Source organism: Phalacrocorax aristotelis, chromosome 14 (genome assembly GCF_949628215.1).
Source record: "Phalacrocorax aristotelis chromosome 14, bGulAri2.1, whole genome shotgun sequence".
In the NCBI taxonomy this organism is placed as follows: domain Eukaryota; kingdom Metazoa; phylum Chordata; class Aves; order Suliformes; family Phalacrocoracidae; genus Phalacrocorax; species Phalacrocorax aristotelis.
Genome location: NC_134289.1, coordinates 10798799 through 10818560, shown reverse-complemented (window position 1 = coordinate 10818560; position 19762 = coordinate 10798799). Strand labels below are relative to the sequence as shown.

The following is a 19762-nucleotide window of genomic DNA, read 5'->3' as shown; positions in this document are numbered from 1 at the left end:
TGAATTAGTTCAGTAATTAAAGTCATTGTACAGCACTCCTTCAGTTTTTAAACAGAGTCCGTAAACAAACAGGTCTGAGACAGCACAAAGGCAGGGCAAGGGAAAAACAAGAAGCTTATTTCTCAGTAGACAACTTAATGCAAAACAGTTTACTTGAAGTCTCCCTACTGAAACAGCTCTTGATAACTATGTTGCACTCAAGAAAAATAAAAACAAAAAAAAAAAGGCAGCAGAAGGAAGGTGGTAGCCCTTACCTTCCTCCAAGAAGAAAGTCAGCTTTGTTGGGAAGCCTCTTTAGGAGGAGGTGACCTCAGACTGGCTTTTTATAGAGCAAGCGCTTTAGCTAACGAGCCTTCACAGTTGAACTCAATTAGCTTTGCCTGGGTACCAGGTCTGCTTTAGCCAGCACTTGACTCGATGTAGCATAAAAAAGAAAACGAGCCTTTTCTCACCCGCTTTATAAATGCTGTTTCTTGTTAAACCTTATGTTCCGCTGTCCTTCAGTGGGCTGTGTGTTACTGTTGTGTCAGAGCTGGACCTTCTAGCACATGATTTTGATCCACCAAAGACACTGTCCTACTCACAGGCTGCAGAAAGGTGACATAGGCACCAGCTGTGCAGTGCCGTTGGGTGGGACATCAGGAAAATGCGTGCACTTTCTTCCTGAGCTGCATTTTCTCTCCCTGTTGGCATGGGTGACTTCCTCCCCACCCATGTTTCTCGGTCACTGTTAGTAGGACTTGCATTCCTACATGCTTGGCAACGTTGGACGAAGGCTTGATAGCCAGTGTGGGGGCTGGTGGTGGGGGAGGGTTGCTTTTGAAGTGTCAGGAACTTTGCCATATGTCTTTTAGTTTTGCTAGAGACTTTTTTGTGACTGCAGTGTGACCCAGGAGCTCTCTGCCCCTAATCGAAGCGGGAAAGCTGTGAAGAAATGTCAAATGTCTTTCCTCCTTTAGGTGCACTAGAGGTATGCAGGAATGAGCTTTTCTAAGTTCAAAGTTGCCACAACCTTAAATCTAGGCTGACTCTTGAGACAACTTAGCATGTTATCTGGTCTGCAGTAACCCCGAATTTCCTGCAATTGCTTGCCTCGGGCAAAGCTGAGTGCGTTTTTCTGAAGTAGCTGTGTTTCTAGGGCTATTAAAAGCTTTGGTTCATAACCCGTTTGTATATGGCGTGATCCATAGCTTGCGGTATGAAATGCAGCCAGCACAGAGACAGCAGCGAGGGAGGTAGGTTTTAAGTACGGAATACAGAGAAGGTCTCATTATGTTCCGTGTCAAGGCTTACTGTGCTCACAATTTAATGGCGAACAATCGTATAAAGCTGCTGCTTCAAGCTGTGACCAAAAGCATAACTGAGTTTAGTAGGAATAAAAGGAAGTAAAAGCATGTTGCAAACAGGATTTGGCGGCCACTTGCAGTCCTCCCATGTAGCATTACATAAACGTAAGCAGGGGAGACCTCGGCCATCTTGCAGGGCAGCGTTTTGGCCTCTTGCCGTGCCAGCCACGGCATCCAGTTTTGCTGCTAGATCTGAGACAGCTTTCCAAGCTGCGGCAGCAAGTGAGGGAGTCTTGAGCTACCAGGTGCAATGAAAGCTTTTTGAATCTTGTAAAGTTGCTTTTGAGTAGTCTTTGGAACAGAGAGAGGCAATTTCACCATGGCCTGTCAGCAGGTGGCTTCTCTTACAGTTGGGGGAATTTGTTGAAAAATCACTGGTCATGTGGTAGGAATCTCCAGCTTCCTCAGTGCAGCAGAAGCTGCTTCTGAAAACAGGAGGGAAATGTATGCTAGGGCAGAAAAACGATCCAGCGTTCATCGCTTGTTTCCTCTGACCTACTCTGGGACTGAAAAAGGTGGGGGGGGATCCTTTTTTACGCTTTAACAGCAGGTTACCCCTGTGCGTAATAAATTCTAGCTAGTTAGGAAGTTGGTATAAGCAGAGTTTTGTGTACTCTGCGAGTATTGGCCTGTGCTGGCGAATGCCAGGCCCTGCAGGGGACACCAAAGGGTACTATAGCCTGTCCTGGGACTGTCACAGCACCATTAATACGGGTCTTGTGTCCCCCTAAGTGTCTCCCCCACCTGCCCCGTGAGCGCCGCTCGAGTCTGGGGCACCTTCCCTTGCTGCCAGGACCCGCTCTCGGCGGCAGGGGTGTACAGGCCTTCCCCAGGCACGCGCTCGTCTTGAGAAGGGTCTCTCAGCTGAAATTAGCCTCAAAGCTCCGTAGTTCCACCAATACGAGCATTATGTGACCACAAAGCATTTGGGTTATTTTGCACCGAAGCGATTTAGGAGGATTCATTTGTTACAGCAACTCAGCTGAGGGAGAAGTGGGAGGTAACTGCTCCAGCTCCACAGGGAGGAAGCAGAATTAAGCATTTCCGAGAGGACCCCATCCCTCAGTGCAATCCGGTAATCTCCGATTGCTGAAAAAAAGGTCTCCAAATGTTAGCCGGAGAAGGCAAGAATTGCAGTCTCTGCTCCGGCTACTCTAGCTTCCTTGTTTTTGGAAGACCTGAAGCATTTTTCTCTGCCTTTAAAAGCTATGCTCAGGATACACATTCAGGAGTGCTGCATGTGGGGTCTTCAAAGACCCTCTAGTCCGTTTCTAAAAGCTGTGCATAGGCACCCCCACCCGTGAAAGCCAGGCCCCGGCCGTGGAGAGGCCGCCAGGCCCCGCTGCATGCTGCCTCATGAGAAGGTTCTCTTCATGCTACACCGCAGCCTGGATTAAGTCGCTTCTACCAGTTTAAAGGAACGGGAAATCCTCAGGGGAGGAAGAAAACATGCAGGGAGTCTGACGTTCAAAACCCAGGAGAGCCCAAGAGCCAGAGAATAACTAACTTGAGCAGCCAGACCAGAGATGTTCTACAGCCGGGCGAGGAGAGGACTGAAGGCCACTAACATCCGCAAGGCCTCCTTAGGTATTCAAGAGTTATAAGAAACAAACGTCATTTTTGTCTAAATCTGTATTTCTTACAGCAGCTGAGTGAAGGCCGGGTGATTTAGACCTGGCAGCCGCGGGTCCGGGGGCCTACATGTCAGCGCAGTAACGGACAGGAGTTACCCGCTAGGCGTGCGCCTGGTGCCCGGTTGCCTGGCCGTGACTGCGGGCAGAAGGGAGCCTGCGAATCCGGGGCGGGGATGGAAGCACGGCTGCCGCGGCATCCGAACAGGCGTTAACTCGGCAACGAGCCGCGGCGGTTTTGTGTTAACCGTCTTGCAAAGGAGACGTACCACACCTTTGGTTGCAATTATTTTTTAATGGAAAAGACTAATCGATGTTTTACATAAATATCAATTAGTGATAACAAGTCAGTTGAGTAAGTAAAGGAATACATACCCCCAAGTTTTAAAGGCTCATAATGAACTGACAAAGTAGCACACAATGACGACAAGGAATTATAAGAGGTGGGCTGCACGTCAATCACCTTTCATTAAGTTCAGCTAATCAACTCAGGCTATTATTGGAGTTAGTGCAGTCTTCCCATGCAGCTACAAGGGCACGTTCAAAGGGGAAAGTGAGCTTCCAGCAGACAGCCCCAGCTGTGACAGTACGGAAGCCTCAAGCGTCCGCTGACGGTAAGCCCTTTCGGGGTCTGGTTCCAGGTGGGCAGCGCCCCCCTCGCAGACTAAAATCTTATTTTTAACCAAATGCACAGGTTTTATCTGACAGGAATGTGTTCACACTACAAAGTAATACCAAGGTTGGATCTTGCTAACAATTTCTTTTCTACAGTGTTGTAAAGAACTGAAATCACTGTTATTCCCAGGCAGGCTGCAGGGATGGGGAGAAGGGGGGGCTATTTTTATAGTCATTAAGAGCAATTTCTCAAGTGAGTAGAAGCTGCACCATAAACTATGTAACTTCACAGTTCTTCATGCAAGCTGAGAGGCGTGACCCACATTTCCATCTACCATCTCCACTCCCCTTCCTACGGGCTCAAAATGCTAAATATATAAAGAGGTATTGCTCATATTATGTCCACAGCTACAGGGATCAAAGTTACTCGTCCCCGCTTTCATATGCGTAACAACATGGAAATCCACAGCTTAAATATCTTTAAAATGGGTCTGTGGGAGCCACGCAGTTTGCCAAGTTAGTGTTTCCCAATTAAACGGCATGACAGCAGTCTGATGAGAAGGCATCAAATTCCCTGGGTATTATCTTTAAATGTTATGTGGCTCAGACGCCTGCTTTCCAGTGGTTTAGGTCAATAAAAGTTCATTATGACTTATCTAAAACTAGCAGAAACGTACACACTTCATCTCACAGCTTTTTCAGTGAAATTCAAACGGTTATTAAATGCTGGGGAGACAGCAAGATCTGATCTATTGATACATTAAAATTAGCACCCTACCGTGTTCTCTGAATGGCTTAAAAATTTGCAAGAAAAGTTTTCGAGTTATCAGTTCTCCTGTCACGTGTCAGGTCCCATAAATCTATGTCTTTTTCAAAACCTGGATTACACTTACTCAGCCGGGAGACGCACCGATACAAGATGCAGATGAAACCTTTAAGAGTTACCAACTGCTCAATAAAGGAAATTGCTTCCAAATACAGCCCCAGTTGTCTTGCAATCCCAGTAAGCTGGAACCCAACTCATGGCAAAGTTGTAGCAGCTGAAAGGAACGGCAACACTTCTAAAGTCACTGCCATGTTTCACAGCACCAGAGATTTTGCTTTATACTTGCACTGGCTTCACCACACTTCAAGTGACAACCCATTAAAGAAGATTCACAAGAGTCCCATAACGGATAGGAATTTACTAACACCTCTATAGTATCAGATTGCTTATGCTCAGTGGGTTTGCATTTCAGAATTAATCATAACAAAAAGGCAACTTCTGCACCGTAACTCTGTTATACGAGTAATGTTTCCTTTTGTTACAATTTTAGAAGAAAAAGCAGACGGCCAAACACAAACACAAGAATTCAGCTGGCTGCAGTCACTCAGCGTGATGTGCGATTGATCAGCAGGAAGGGGACGATTTCAATGCTTCCAGTTCTTCACATCTAAACAAATTTAAAATCAGGTTATTCCCTCTGATAAACAGAAAGCAACACTTGTGGGGAAAAAACATGTATAAGACACCTTGGAAAAGAAAAAAAATCATACTAATATATTTCCTAGACCTGAGCCTCTTGCCCTTTAGGGTTTGAAGTATGTCTGCTGAGGAGGACTTTTTTCGTGAATTTCAATAAACAGTTATAAAGAGTTACCTTGGCAGGAAGGAGAAACGTTACATCAGCTGTAAATACACCACGGTAAGAAAGAAGCTGCCTAGAAATTTTGACGTTAATTGTATGTTCTAGTTACAACAGAAGTCACCAAGATTTTACCAAGTGTCAATCGGTGGAAGAGTGATTTACTCAAGAACATAAGTAATTCCTCCCTGGCTTGTGATCAAAAGGGGAGGAATAATGAAAAAACGGAATCATCCAAGCTGTTAAAAAGGTATATGGGGAGAAAAATCACAATGCTGTTAAACACTCCTTATGGAGAACTCTGAAGATGTCAGTTAGCTGCCATCGTCTGTATTCTGTACCCCCGAGTTACGTTTAGGCTCAGCTGTTGTAATGCATTCTGTGCATCCTACCTGTAAAGGAGTCCGATACAGCCATTTCTCTTTGTCTCCATTGATTTTCATACAAGCAAAAAGGTCGCAAACTGTAGGAAGGCCAAAGTCCTGAAAGAGAAGTCACCTTAATTACTCATCTCCAAACATAAATACATTCTGATGCATCTTCAAATTCTGTCCCAGTGTTCACAAAGAAAATAAAACTGATTCCCAGACTTGGAGATGAACACTTTTTTCATTCAGTAAGAATAGCTATACTTCAAAATTACTTTGTTTTGTGTTAAACACTGGCCTCATCTAATTAATTAACTAAGTAATAATCACTAAAACATTAAAAAAGCTAAGAAACCTAAAAACTGTCAGTCAGTATTATCCAGAAGAGCTACGAATTTGGAAGAGAAGGCAGGCATTAAATTCAGCAAAACAATAAACCCGGCGCATTGGCTTAAGACACAGCAGTAACAAAAACTTAAGAACATGCTCACTTGTGCTTTCTTGCGTAGAAGCCATTTATCTTCCACGGGAGGTGGGTTAGCATTTTCTGGGTTGTTTGAAGTCAACACCCAACTGTTTACATTTAAGGGGAGGTGGAACGGAGCCAAGAGGTCTAGGAAAGGACTCTTGAAACTATTATCTGCTTTCTCCCTACTCGCCTTTTCTTCCGCACTTTCTGTGTTGTGCTCAGACTTTGCTAGCCAGCTTGTCAGAGGCCTTCCGAGCAATACTTTGAAGGGTTCTGCGATCTCTGCTGAATAATCCACTTTCTCTGCACTCACTGGTTCCCCTGCGAGCTTCTGTTCGGCGTTAAGCCAGGTATTGGCAGCAGACTTTGTCTTCTCCTGCTCAGGGCTTGGTGCGTCCTTCTGGCTGACTGGAACTCCATTTTTATCCTTCCCTTCTTTTCTCAGAAGCCATTTACACAGAGCCTCTTTTCCACAGTTTTCATCACACACACACTCTGAAAAGCTGGCACACAGCTCATTAGCTTTGCACACGTCTTCCACTTTAAACGGAGCCTGGGGATGCTGGAGAAGCCAAGCATTTACAGCAGATGTAGTGGGCGATTTCTTGCCGTCAAGATGCTCGTTCAGGCACTTCAGATTTCCCAGGTTCTCAATTTCCACACTTTTCACCTGGCTGCCACGACAACTGGTACACGTTTCAGCTTTGAGGAGCCAATCATTCAAATTAAATTCTTCCCTAAAAGGTTTAAATTCATACTTCCATTTCTCATCTGAAGCACTATTTCCATTTTCCGTGTCAGGAGTCAGCAACCAGTCGGAAAGGTCCATCTCTTCTTGTCCGAGGGATTCCAATTCCTCCACCTTTTCAATAGTGGAAAAGGATGAGTTGGAAATAGAGGTGGAGTCCTTGCGGCCAGGGGAGTCTGCCTTCCCAACAACATCACGCTGTTGATTCTGCAGGAGCCAGTTTTCCAAATCTTTCAGATTTCCCCAGGCTTGCTCAAAATAACAGATCTTGGAAGAATTTAAATCCTAGTAAAGACACATTGAAATGCTTCTATTAACACTAAAAGACAACCATCAGAAGCTGTTTGCACAGTTACAGCTTGGAGCATTCTGATAGTAAGTGCAAAAGTATTAGTTGAACGTGAGGCAGAGCAAAGAGAATTACAGAAGGTTTAATTCCCACCATATTCCGCCTGCAAATGGATACGGTGTTTTCCTCTTTACTAAAAACTAGGTTAGCGCATAAAGGGCTTACCTGGCTGGGCTCTGACATGCATTTTTGTGTAACCCATTCATCAAGGTTGGTGCTGGGAACATAGGGAGCCTGGCAAACACCCACAGGTCTGCTTCCAAGTAACCAGTCAGCAAGCGAGGCACTCACTGTCCCGCACAATGTTTTCTGCTGAGAAAGAATGTTCTCGGTTATGAGAAAGTCTAATTGCTGAGGTAATCTATGGTGAACATCAAAACAGGCATTCATCATGCATCAGTGTTTCTGAACCAAAAGAAAGACCAGCCCCTTCTAATTAAGGAAAAAGTAAATCTTCAGTCGCCTGTATGACTTTAAGCCCCTGCACCAATAGATGGTTTGTGATCCCAGATTCTTCAGAGAGCAAATGACAAGAAAGGGAAGCAACAACTTCTACAGCACACAGTTCTGATCTGTGTAACCCAGCCATAACCCTCCTTCTGGCCACAATTCCCATTACGCATTTGCTTCCCTCCTTCACTGATGCCGGTTCTATGCAGAGCCCAACATAAGATTTCCCACTAATTTCTGCATTAAAAGGAATTGGATAGTTCCAAGATGACAGACTTAGCAACATCAAGGAGTATTCAGTTAAAAACTTCTGACTGACAGCCACACTCCAAACTCACTTTCATACTACCTTTTTGCACGTCTGTTCCTGGAGCAGCCAGAACATCAGATCACTAACGCTCACCACAGCGACTGCTACTGGCTACTCAAACATCTTCACAAACAAACAGAAGCCATTACTCAAGCAAGCTAACATGTTGTGCTTGAGTTCTCCTTCTCCCTTTAATAAAATTAATCATTAACAGATAAAAATCTTACCTGCTCGCAGTTCATTAGGGCACAATTCTGCCCTGGGAACCAGGGAGAAGTATTCTCTCTCTCTGAGGTTTGCTGTAAGGAAAGTAAAAGTTCATTTAAACTTGATGGTGTCCTGTTTCTAGGATGAACTCTACAATAACAAAGTAATGTGCAGTTACAACTGGTCAGCTCTTTGTGGCTAACAATTTTCTGAACATTTAAAAACAGAACGGAGCAAAATTTACTATAAAAATACTACCTTCGGTCCACTTCAAGAGAATTATCTCCAATAATACAGAAGTTATGCTGCTTACATAAAAGTCCCAAAATATTTATATCACAGAAAGCCATCTACGATGTGTAAGTATTAATATCTAAAGAAAACCATAACATTAATTTTCACTGGCTGGAATAGAGTAAGAATATAATCACCATTCCCTCAGTCTCAGCTAAAATATACTAAAATGACATGTATGAAACTAGATCTAAGCTCAGTCAAAATCAGAACTACAGGCAATAGTTAATAAACCACTGTGTATATATTATACAGCTAAAACTATATGACTCGTCCACAAGATCCATTCGAGCTATAACTAGAAGTAGAAATATCACTTGGAATAGATTTTTTTTTTTTCTCAAATATTCCAACCCAGGAAAGTCTTGGTGCTTACCATAGTTTTAATTGAACCAAATGAGGTAATAGCCTGGCGAAGGTAAGATGTGTCAGCCTCAAAATTCAGGATGGAAGACTCCTCTGGTTTAAGAGTAAGATTTCCCAGTCTGAAAGAGTAAGATGATAGTTACGGAAAGGAAAGAAAAATTACAGTCTTCTTCACCTGTCATGTTTTGGGAATCAATCCATTTCATAAAAAGGCTTCCAAAGTGACTTGGCACTAATTAGGTAACAGAAAGACTTTTAATACTTGCATAAAAATAAGGAGATGCCTATCCACAAACTACAAACAGAATAAATAGACAGCAAAACACAAGCTTCTTCTTACTTCATTTGCCATCAACAACTATTATTTGAAATAATATGCAGAAATGAATAGCTCCACTGCTCATTACAGTCCTGCTTTTTTCAATCTAAGATTAAAAAGATGAGAGGAATCATATCTCAGACTGCTTTAAAGACCTTATTTCTAGGAACCATTAAAAATGTGGGAACAGTGAGTTAGAGCTGTTATTAGTTCTATTAGAATCAAAAATCAGATTGAAATCCTAAGTCAAAATGAATAGCGATTGTGTTAACCTGCATCAGAAATGTATTTACCTCTCCAGGCAAACTGAAATCTGGTTTGCCAGTTCGTTACTGTAGGAGCGTTCCAGCTGATGAATAAGGCAATTGAATTGTCCCAAATACTGCACGGAAGACAAAACACATGTTATTGTTTTGGCTTCTAAGATTAAAATTGAGAAAATACTTGCAAGGACCAATTTTAATTAAAACCGCCAGTGCAACAATTTACATCCAAATCTTACCCAATAGAGCTGCTGCGCCTGCTGCTGCAACGCCTCCTCTTTCAGTTGCTGAATGAGATCTACCTGCTCAAACAGCCACACTTCACGACTGCGCAGGCATTCCAGCTGGCGGCTGATATGGCTGTGAATCTTGGCTTTTACCTGTAAGGTAACACATACCGTTTCTAGAACATCTGTCAAAGAGCAGGAACAAGCATATGCTGCGCTGATTGCAAAATTGTATGTATGTGTCACAGATAAGTGGTATTTTTGGAGCGATTCATTTCTCAAAAACTAACTGCAGGGAACCACAGCGCCACACGGCTCAAGTTAGTAGAAGTTCCAAGGCTACCTTTAAAGAAATATCAAAGAACAACGTTATTTCCAATATCTCTCTATTCTGATGTTTCAACCAATAGCTTCAGTAAATTCTGCGTGCCTACGCTAATAATACAGGAATACTTTATCAAAAGCATGACCAAATTAGACAGCAAGATGCCTGCAAGTCTCCAGGAAAATTTCAGACCATGATCATAATAGAAAGTGTCCTGGAATAACAAAAACTGTCATTAAAGTCATGTTAAGTTATTAAAACATTTTTTAATCATTTAAAATTACCTCCCGCCAGTTCTCTTTAATCTGTTGTTCAGCTTTGACAATCCCAGATATAGCTGTTTCCAAGTCCTTCTTCGCTTGAAGGCACTTTGCCAGAGGCTCACTGCTGCAGGAATTTCTACTTCTATCTTGTGATGGACTCATTCTTGAAGTGTTCCTAAAACACAATGGAAAAAAATTTCATAATAGTTTCTATTCCTCTTTAACGGAAGAGGAAGGGCATAATGTGACGAACCTTCTGCTCTACTTCACTATAAAGGTGAACCAAAAAAAATAAAAACCCCAAAGACCCTACACCGATGCAAGTTTTCTAAACATAGGTAAAGCTTTCTCCAGGAGTGACAAATGCTCTCTCAAACACCTCAGCCCACGGAATTTGCAAAACCACAGGAAAACCAGCAGATATTTGACAACCGCTTCAACTGCAGGAGCTTAGGCAATCCTCCCCTGCCACACACCTTCCTCTGGCTTTGTGTCTAGCCAGCAGACTCCAGCAGCTGCGGGATGATTCAGGCGAGGTTCAGTAGCTCTGTCAGGGCTAGGGGAGAACAGCCCAGCAAGGAGCAGGAACAGCTTCAATCACCCTTTTTTCAGCTGCAGGCAAGTGAACTGGTTCCCATAAATGAGAACATTCTAATGCAGTTTGATCAACTGAAAAAGCAAGTGGGCCGAAACTTATAGCAGCTGCCCATTATTTTTGTTGTGGTCACAGCCATAACAACTCACTCAGCTTCAGCATATCCTTAAGGGGCTCAGATGCAAAATTTCTACAGAATGTACACTGTTAAGGATTTTGCAAGCAAGAGAAAAAAGCTATATATGGATTTTTAGTAAAAAGGGGATGCATCAATAGAAGCATTTTTTTCCAAACCGAGAGTATTTTGTTACCAAGGAGTTTCAATTCTCCTGTTAGTTTCATGGGATTCCTGAAGAGCTAACTAAAGATTTGGAACAAACAAGTCTATTTAAAACAAGTCTTCAGCAATGACAGCTATGGAAATTACCAGCAGAATTAAAGCATACACGTGTACCAATCTAAATATTTAATAGATTTTACCACTCCTTTGGAGGGAACTGAAAAGAGTATTTCGAATACGACAAGACGACTACGGAGCTTGCCTTACTGAGCAGCTGTTTAGCCTGCAATTGCCAAGCCCCATGACCACATAAACTGCAAGCCAAAAATCATTCTACAGCCAAGACCTGCCAGACACATATAAGCTGTGTATTTGTGAGAGCCAAGGGCTAGGAAGGTGACAGAAAAAGCCAGGGTTGCTGCGAGGCAGCAGCAGAGGCTGCATCTCCCTTGGTTCCCTGCACACCACGGGCTTCCCACCCCCCAGGTGCCCCCAGCCACAAGACATGGAGCAGGCACAGAAACCACACCAAGCCCCTGCACACAACTCAATCCCATTCTCGCCGTAACATTTCATCTTCTAGGAAGTGCATGGCAAAACTCCAAGAGAAGTGAACTTAAATTTATGTTTTAATCTTATGTCAATTCTACACCAAATTAGGCAGGGTGCAGGAGTCCAAAATACATAATTTTCCGTTCTGTGCTACGAATGCCAGTTTTGTCCTTGTATTTGCATACCCTAATTCATTCACAGGTTCAATTCTGTAAGGTTTCGTGATCTTCACGTTGCTAGTGATGTTCAGTAAAAGGTAAGCCTTCTCTTCACAACACCCCTTAGATTTTATCTTGTCAACTCTCTCATGTACAATCTACAGGAAAACTAATGTGGTAGCCCAAGCTCTCAGATGTAACCTGAAAGTATTAATGCAAAGGCAGAGATATACCCAGCCAAGAAAACAAGCACGTTAGATATATTAAAAGCTGTCATATACTCAAAAATAAACAAAAAAAAATCATATTGTTCTTTATTATTTCATTCATCATACCCTTAGGTAACAACCGAGTCAAAGTCCAAAAGGATAAGTGTAATTGCCACGTTTGCTCGCACAGCAGATAACAGACTTAAAGGAGTTTTGTGAAAATGTTAAGCTGTGTATCTACAGACATCAAGTCCAAAGTATGCTGCATTGCCATTTATGTCTTTTCTGAATCTACGCCACTAGGGAACTGGGCTCAATGCCTGAAGAAATGCTACTTTTTCACACTTTGCATTACCAACTTCATACTGGCACAGTCAAGTTTAAGGAAATTACACATGCTCCTCTAATGATCTCTGAAAATACTTGTTTGTTGCTTTTCTGGTATTTCATTTGATTGCAAGAGTCTCTCTCCAAAATGTACACAGAGAGAATGAATGCTGCTTTCCTCCAGTCAGCCAGCTCTTGTAAAATGGCTGTTCTTATGCTTTGTCAAAACTTAGCCAATGAAACTAACATTACAGCTGAGGACGAGTCAATCCACCCCTCTTTTCAATTTCCACAAGCTTCTAACAAAAACAAGAGGGAACAGCGACCCATCTCCTCGCTTCCCAACTATCACCAAATAGCACTAGGAGTTTAAGACATTTCCAGGTCCCAAGCTCTGAAATACCCGAGATCATGCACTTAGGCTCAACAGTAACAAAATACAATTACTTCTGCATCAGGATATACGGCTGCAATACGGAGTCGCCATTTTTGGCAATTTCCACGTCATCTAATTGTTTCCAACCCCATGGAGGTACCACACCGTGGGTATACTGCGTCACGGGATGCACCCACCTCCCCCCCACCACATCACTTACTTTCCGGGCACAAGCAGCAATTCAGCAGTGTCCTGCTTATAAAGCTGTTTCCATTTTCAACCTTCTATTCTACAGAAGCGCGGGCTCCAAAATGCTTTTCAGCAGTCACATGCAACTTAGGGTTGGTTTTTTTTTTTTCTTTCAGTCCCACTGCAAATACTTGCTCGCTGACGCGGACGCGACCCGAGCCAGCTGAAGGCAAGGTTTGGAAAAGGCAGGGTCTGGAAAAGGCAGGGTCTGGAAAAGGCAGGGTCTGGAAAAGGCAGGGTCTGGAAAAGGCAGGGTCTGGAAAAGGCAGGGTCTGGAAAAGGCAGGGTCTGGAAAAGGCAGGGTCTGGAAAAGGCAGGGTCTGGAAAAGGCAGGGTCTGGAAAAGGCAGGGTCTGGAAAAGGCGTGGGGCAGCGGCGGGCGGGGTGCGTAGGGTCCGCCCGCCTCCGGCCCCGCCGTCCCGGCCCTTATCGGGGCGGCCAGGCCGGGGCGGGCGGCCGGAACCGCCCCGGGGGCGCTGGCCGGCACCGCAAGCCTTTCTGCAGGGCGGGGGATCGGGCCAAGGCACACCCCTTCCTCCCCTGCCCGGCGGGGAGGGGGCGCCGGGGCCCCAGCCCTGCTCGCCTCCTTTACCCGTCCTCTCGTACCAAACGCCTCTCTGCACCCCGCCGGCAGTTTAGCCACAACACCAGAAAGTTTTGCAACAAAACCGCTGTCTCTTGCAACTTCAGAAGCGTGGCAACGCGTCTCATTCGTGTAATAAATGCAACGAAGCGCAGCCGGGCACTAAGGCATTCAGCAGGCCTTTCTTCTGCAGCAAAGGGGGCCGAAGGGGGGGCGAGCCTACACAGCAGCCAAGCTGAACCTTCCGTCCCTGCCCGCACCCCCGAACCCCAGCACCGAGAGGCTCCCCGCGCCTGTGAAGTTCCAGAAATCCTTCCGATAATAAACCACACAGATGCGGTGACCTCTCGGAGGGGCTGAAGTGACCCCTGCACACAGGTTTTATTACCCCCACTCTTGCTTCCACCATTTCGCACGCAGACTAGGAAAGCGCACGGACGCGTCTGCGTGGAATCAGTAAAAAGTTACGGCTATGAAACCAGAACAACTGCCCGAATGAGGCAGGAAGGTAATAGTATCGTTCCTCGTTGCAAAATAACCACCAGTCGCTACAGACAGATTTTTGGCTGTTTCTATTAACACCCAAATGCCTCCCTGGAGGGCTGTCATTGCAAACACCCCGCAGGCAAAAAACTTCTGGTCGCGGTATTACTTCTAACGCTCTGTACGAGCTCCAGCCTTCACACAGGCTGCCTGCCTCCACCCCGAGGTGGTATTCCCCATACTTGCCTTCCTTCGTTTTCCTTTGTAGGTCAGAAACTGATAGACAAAAAATATATTTTTTTTTTTAGATTTTAGTTACTAGGTGGCTGGGGAGCAGAGGAGGAGGGGACAGCCCTTCCTCGCCCACGCACTCTGCTAACAGGCCAGCACAGAACTGGTTTTACCAGCTCTTCACTTTCAGCACAACCATCCCCGCCGACCTTGGGAAGATCACTGTCTTTCGTTTCAAACGGATGTAGAATAACCTCATAAAGATGGTCGTGCCGCGCCTTTGCTGGGGAAAAGCTGCTGAAGAGAATAAAACCTCACGCGGGACAGACTCTATTTATAAATGTGGAACGATTTCCAAAGGTCTCCGCGACCTGACTTCACAAGCTGGGTTGTTTGAACTGAAATCCCTCTTCATTTCCATTTCACCCCACCAAAAACAGTAGTTCCTCTCAGCTAACTATCCCAAATTAGGTACGTGGGAGTTGTGGTCAGGGAGCCAAGTACTGTAAGTACACGAGCGGAACCTCAGAAGCTTCCATTTGCATCCAAATAGAACGAGCACTTTATCCAGTACAGCATCAACATCACAAGCCAGTATCTGTCTGGAGCTTCTGCTGGGGGGAGGGGGTTGTTTTACTCCAAAACAAGTGTGTACCACTGTATTTTTTAAGTCACAAGCCACATAAAGAAAAAATTATCTCCAACAGCTCTGAGTAAGAAAGTGAAATTAACACCTGACAGAATAATGATAACAATAAAGAGTGTCAGGTAATACATTTCCTAAAATTCAAGTAGCTTTTACTTGCCTGCACCGTACTGGATCTGTGCCACAAACCTGAACGCACACAACTGCCTTTTCAGTCTATTCGAGCCCTGGCAGGGCCTGGCCAGTGCACAAAGCACACGTACTGAGACGTCTTCGCAGACGTCTGTTTCTCGGCTCGTTCCGAAGAGTCTCAAGTCACCAGTGCAGCTCAGACAAGAGGTCTGACCGTCGTTAGACGGTCCACCCATCGTTAGATTATTTTTCAAGCACAGCACAGCAGGAACATAAGCAAAATCACAAAACATCTGAATATGAAGGCCTGAAATCACTCTAACATAATGACATACAACACCAAAGCAGATATCCCGGGGGGAGAAGACATGCTGTTATCTTAACGCAGATTTTACATCGCAACAAAACCATCTTTCAGACTTTGGCATCTAAAACCCTTTGGAAAACAGCTGACAAATCCCTTGGTCCCTTGAAGCATACAGCCCCAAAGACAGCATCGCCACGCTCTTCGTGTATCCCTCAGTACAGCGTCGTGCACTTGCAGACTTACGACCGGATTTTTTAAGTGACTGTCAACTTTTCCCCCCTCCCGTGACTGCACACCTTACCTAAATCCCTAGGGGAATGGGATTTTTTTTCTCCTGTCAGCTCTTCTTTAATCCCAACCATTTAATTAAACCGAGTTTAACGCTGAAGCAACTACCAGCAAAACCCCCGAAAGCTCTGGCTCACGCCTCTCGCCCCTTACCTAAGCGATGGTTTCCAGGCTCTCCGTAGAGGCGGAGCACGACAACTCCTGAGCGTTTCTAACCCAGGTTGTTACTCCTTATGCAGCCCTTGCAAAGCGCAGCTGTTGACAAAAAATGTGGGGTTTTTTTTTCAATTCAGGAGGGGGATGACTTGGGAGGTGCCAGCAGCTTCACCTCCCACGGGTGTAAAAAAAAAAAAAAAAAAAAAAAGCGAGATCAGTCAGCACACCCCGACGGCCTTCCCACGCGGCCGATGTCAGCCCTCCGCCACGGGACCGCGGTGTCCCCGCTCAGCCCGGCCCCGAGCCACCTCCGGCTGCCTGCTCCGCGGTGGCACCCCGAGGGGACGCCGGGTCCTTCCCGGCCCCGCAGCGGCTGCTGGCACCCGGCCCGGCGCAGGGAACCGGCCCCGCAGCGCCCTGACCGGCGGGAAGGGACACGATCGGTCTCGCTGTAGGATCTCTGAGAGAAAACCCTTACGGGAATTAACGACGCGCCGCGCCGCGCCGCGGTAACGCGTGTCCCCGTGTCCCACCGCCGGACCCGGCCCCTGTCAGTCACCCCTGCCCGCCCCGGCCCGGCCGCGCTCACCGGCCGCGCACGCCGCTCCCCGCCGCCGCCCGGCGACTAACGCCCGCTCTCGCGAGAGCGCCGCCCCCTTCTCGCGCCGCGCCCCCTGGCGGCGCGGAGGACCGGCTAAGGAGCGGGTGGCGGCGGCTGTGGCCGCCATGTCGCGCGGAGCGGCCCCGGCACGCCGTGCTCGGGGGGCGGCGGGACCCTCACGGGGGGAGGGCGGCCCGGCTCCCTCGGCCCCTCACGGATCGCGGGCCGCGCTGCCCCCGGAGGTCTGCAGGCGGCACGGGTTGTTGTAGCCCAGCCCCGACAGCCCGGCCTGCTGCAAGAGGCCGCACGGCCTTACCCCAGGCGACGGCACGGGCTTGGGGCAGAGCGGCTGGAAAGTGCCCGGCGGAGAAGGCCCTGGGGGTGCCGGTACAGCCGGCTGGGCATGAGCCAGCAGTGCCCAGGTGGCCAAGGAGGCCACCAGCCCCCGGGCTTGTGTCAGCACTGGTGTGGCCAGCAGGAGCCGGGCAGGGATGGGGCCCCTGTGCTCGGCCCTGGGGAGGCCCCACCTCGAATGCCGGGCTCAGGTTTGGGCCCCTCGGGACAAGAAGGGCCTTGAGGGGCTGGAGCGTGTCCAGAGAAGGGCAGCGGGGCTGGGGCAGGGTCTGGAGCACAAGTGTGCTGGGGGGCGGCTGGGGGGGCTGGGGGGGTTTAGCCTGGAGAAGGGGAGGCTGAGGGGAGCCCTTCTCACTCTCTGCAGCTGCCTGAGAGGGGCTGGAGTGAGGGGGGGGTTGGTCTCTGCTGCCATCACCAGTGACAGGATAAGAGAGGAAACGGCCTCAAGCTGCGTCGGGGGAGGTTTGGATTGGATATTAGGAGAAATTTCTTCACTGCAAGAGTGGTCAGACATTGGCACAGGCTGCCCAGAGAGGTGGTGGAGTCACTGTCCCTGGAGGTGTTCAAAAACATGTAGATGCGGCACTTGGGACATGGTTTAGGAGACATGATAGTGTTTGACAGTTGGACCTGATGATCCTAGAGGTCTTTTCCAACTTAAATGATTCTATGATTTTATGATTCTATAATTCTATTAAAACCTTGGGCAATGCCAGGTCACCTTCCCCACCCACAAGAAAACCAAGCTGAGGAGAAAAGTGAAATATTGAACATGTCAGGGGGTGTGGCAGGCCACCAGTTTTGGTCTTTTTCATGTCCACCGGCAGATTGCCAGTGTGCATCATTTGGCTTGGCTTTACACAGTACCTTTGTTTGTTTGTTTTTGTCTTTCCCCAGGTGTGAAGCAGAGCAGAACACCTCCTGATACCTGCCACCACAGTTTTCAGCTGGGAAAAGGATCCAGTTACTATCCTGGAGAGCAGCAAGAATGGGTTGCAGCACTGCTTCCCACGCTTTTGGCTATTCAAAGCAAGGAGATCTCAGCCTTTCCAGGACCACCCAGCCAGCACCTCCAAGAATGCGTGTCTGTGAAGTGCTGGCTTTCCTACGTGTTTGCACAGTCCTTAAAACATACATTAACAGAGAGACAGGGCTTCAAATGGAAAGCTAAGTAGCTGTGTAGCTCTGCATAGGTGTGGTAGCTGAGTCACCGGTTCCTACACACACAGGAGCTCCTCTGGGCGTAGACCAAGGAGCTGTTCCTTTGAATAGGATACTTAACTTGTGGGTAGGACTCATGGCTGCAGCCAGAGTACAAATAATTCAATGCTGACATAAGAGAAAGTACAAGTCAGCCACCTAACCCCAGATGTGCTGCTACCCTAGGAACCTGCATTTCAGGTATTTGCCTTCATCTAAAAACATAGGAGATACAGGCTGTGCTATATAATCTTTCTCTATGTATTTAGATTTAAGAGGAAATAATGCTGACCCCATCTGACCTTGAAAACCAGCAGCGCTAATATACCTGTTGTGTCCACCTATCTCGTCACCCAGCAGGACTGTCCTGGGTGGACAGAGCAGCCTCTCTCGGGCAGGCAGGCATAGCAGGCCAAAGGGCTTGCTGTTTTGTCTTCCATAGGCTTGACCAAGGCCGTATCATAATCCAGATGGTTTGAGTGGTTTTCGTGGAACCACTCGTGCTGGTAGATTTGCTTCACACGGTGTGCTCTGTGGATTCATTGTGGCTAAGGTTATGCTTTCTTAGGGGGATTCTCCAGGTACATCTTCCATCTCTCCCCTAAAAGAATTGCAGAGTAAGGAACCATATGCATATTTTTAATGGGCTCTTTCCTCCCACCACCGATGGCAGTACACGGCGCTCCTCCCTTGCTGTACCTTTAGCCACACCAGGCACACCATGCACCTTTTTACCTGAACCTACATAGTGGATCAAAAAATGAAATTTAAAAATGGCATTAACCTAAGTGAAGGACAAATTGGTAGCCTGCTAAAATAGGGGCAAAAGGTTGGGTAGAGATGTGGTTTTATGGAAAAAATAAACAAGATGATCTCATGTTTAAACAGTAGCAAAGATGGAGGCTTATGTACCGTGGTGTTCCTCCATGCGGGATAAAACTGTGTATCAGTATTGGCAGTAAGCCTCCAACCAAAGTACAAAGAGAAACATTCTGGATGCATGAAAGGGATCTACGTACACATCAAAGATAGTGAATGAGGATTAACACATACGACTTCTCCCTTGCGAAGCATATGACACTGAATAATGTGCTCCTGTACCCAAAGCTCAGTGCTGCTTGCCGAATGGGAATCACGCGTGCGGTCCTGCACCATAAAGCTCATCCTTCGTGACAAGCCACCGCTTGGCTTTGCCTTGATTCGGCAAAAGTGCTTAATGACCCTCTTTGTACACTCAAAGACTTCTTCCTTGCTCGGCTGCAGTGTGAGAATAAAGGGCAGGGTGGAATTGATCCCTCCACACTCCTGTGAAACAGGAGCCTCGATGTGGAAGCGGAAGCTTCTCCTGCAGTCCTTAGATAATGGCCTGTCAAACTGTACTACTCTGCGCCACCCAAAACACAGAGGACTTGAGGAATGTCCTCTGCTGCAGTGATTCTAGAGCAAATGTTACGGGGTTTATGTGCATGTTCTTGAAGAATGTTTCTGGCTCCTGTTTAGACCGTTCCTCTTTCAGTAACTGCAATAATTTAGTTGAAGAGAATCAGTTGTGTTCACTTCTACGTTTAACGCCCCATAATGTAATTGCCCTCTTCTGTAACTCTACCACGCGGTTAAGCAGCACATCGCTGCATTTTAAGAGGGAAATGAAGTGCAGCACACTGACAGCAGCACAGCACGGATGGCACGGCTGGAGGTGAAGCCAGGTGCCAAGGCACGCTAACAAGTTGACGGTGGCTTCTCTCAGAGACAGCAACGGTCCCAAAGCAGAGTATGAAATTATAGAAGAGTCGTCATTGTAGGCATCAGGGAAATTCGTGCAGCCCCCAGGGGGAATCTCCAGTTGCTTCAAGCTCTGCTG

The 19762-nt window shown here is 46.7% G+C and overlaps 1 protein-coding gene across 8 annotated transcripts; it reads right to left on the bottom strand.

Annotated features, from left to right (window-relative positions):
• Positions 1-3252: 3252 nt before the first annotated feature.
• On the bottom strand, positions 3253-16422 carry NCOA4 (nuclear receptor coactivator 4). Of its 8 annotated transcripts, none has more exons than XM_075109475.1 (11): positions 16336-16422; positions 15744-15845; positions 10197-10350; positions 9600-9740; positions 9391-9479; positions 8789-8897; positions 8139-8210; positions 7317-7463; positions 6077-7087; positions 5610-5699; positions 3253-5025 (listed from the first exon to the last, which is right to left on the bottom strand). In XM_075109475.1, exons 3-11 carry the CDS (start codon positions 10335-10337, stop codon positions 5020-5022), a joined length of 1806 nt encoding a protein of 601 aa, XP_074965576.1. In that variant the 5' UTR covers positions 10338-10350; positions 15744-15845; positions 16336-16422; the 3' UTR covers positions 3253-5019. The 8 variants fall into 8 exon arrangements, with proteins under 8 accessions (XP_074965576.1, XP_074965580.1, XP_074965577.1 ...); XM_075109479.1 differs by having other exon boundaries at positions 7317-7460; XM_075109476.1 differs by having other exon boundaries at positions 16225-16346.
• Between the last annotated feature and the right edge of the window lie 3340 nt (positions 16423-19762).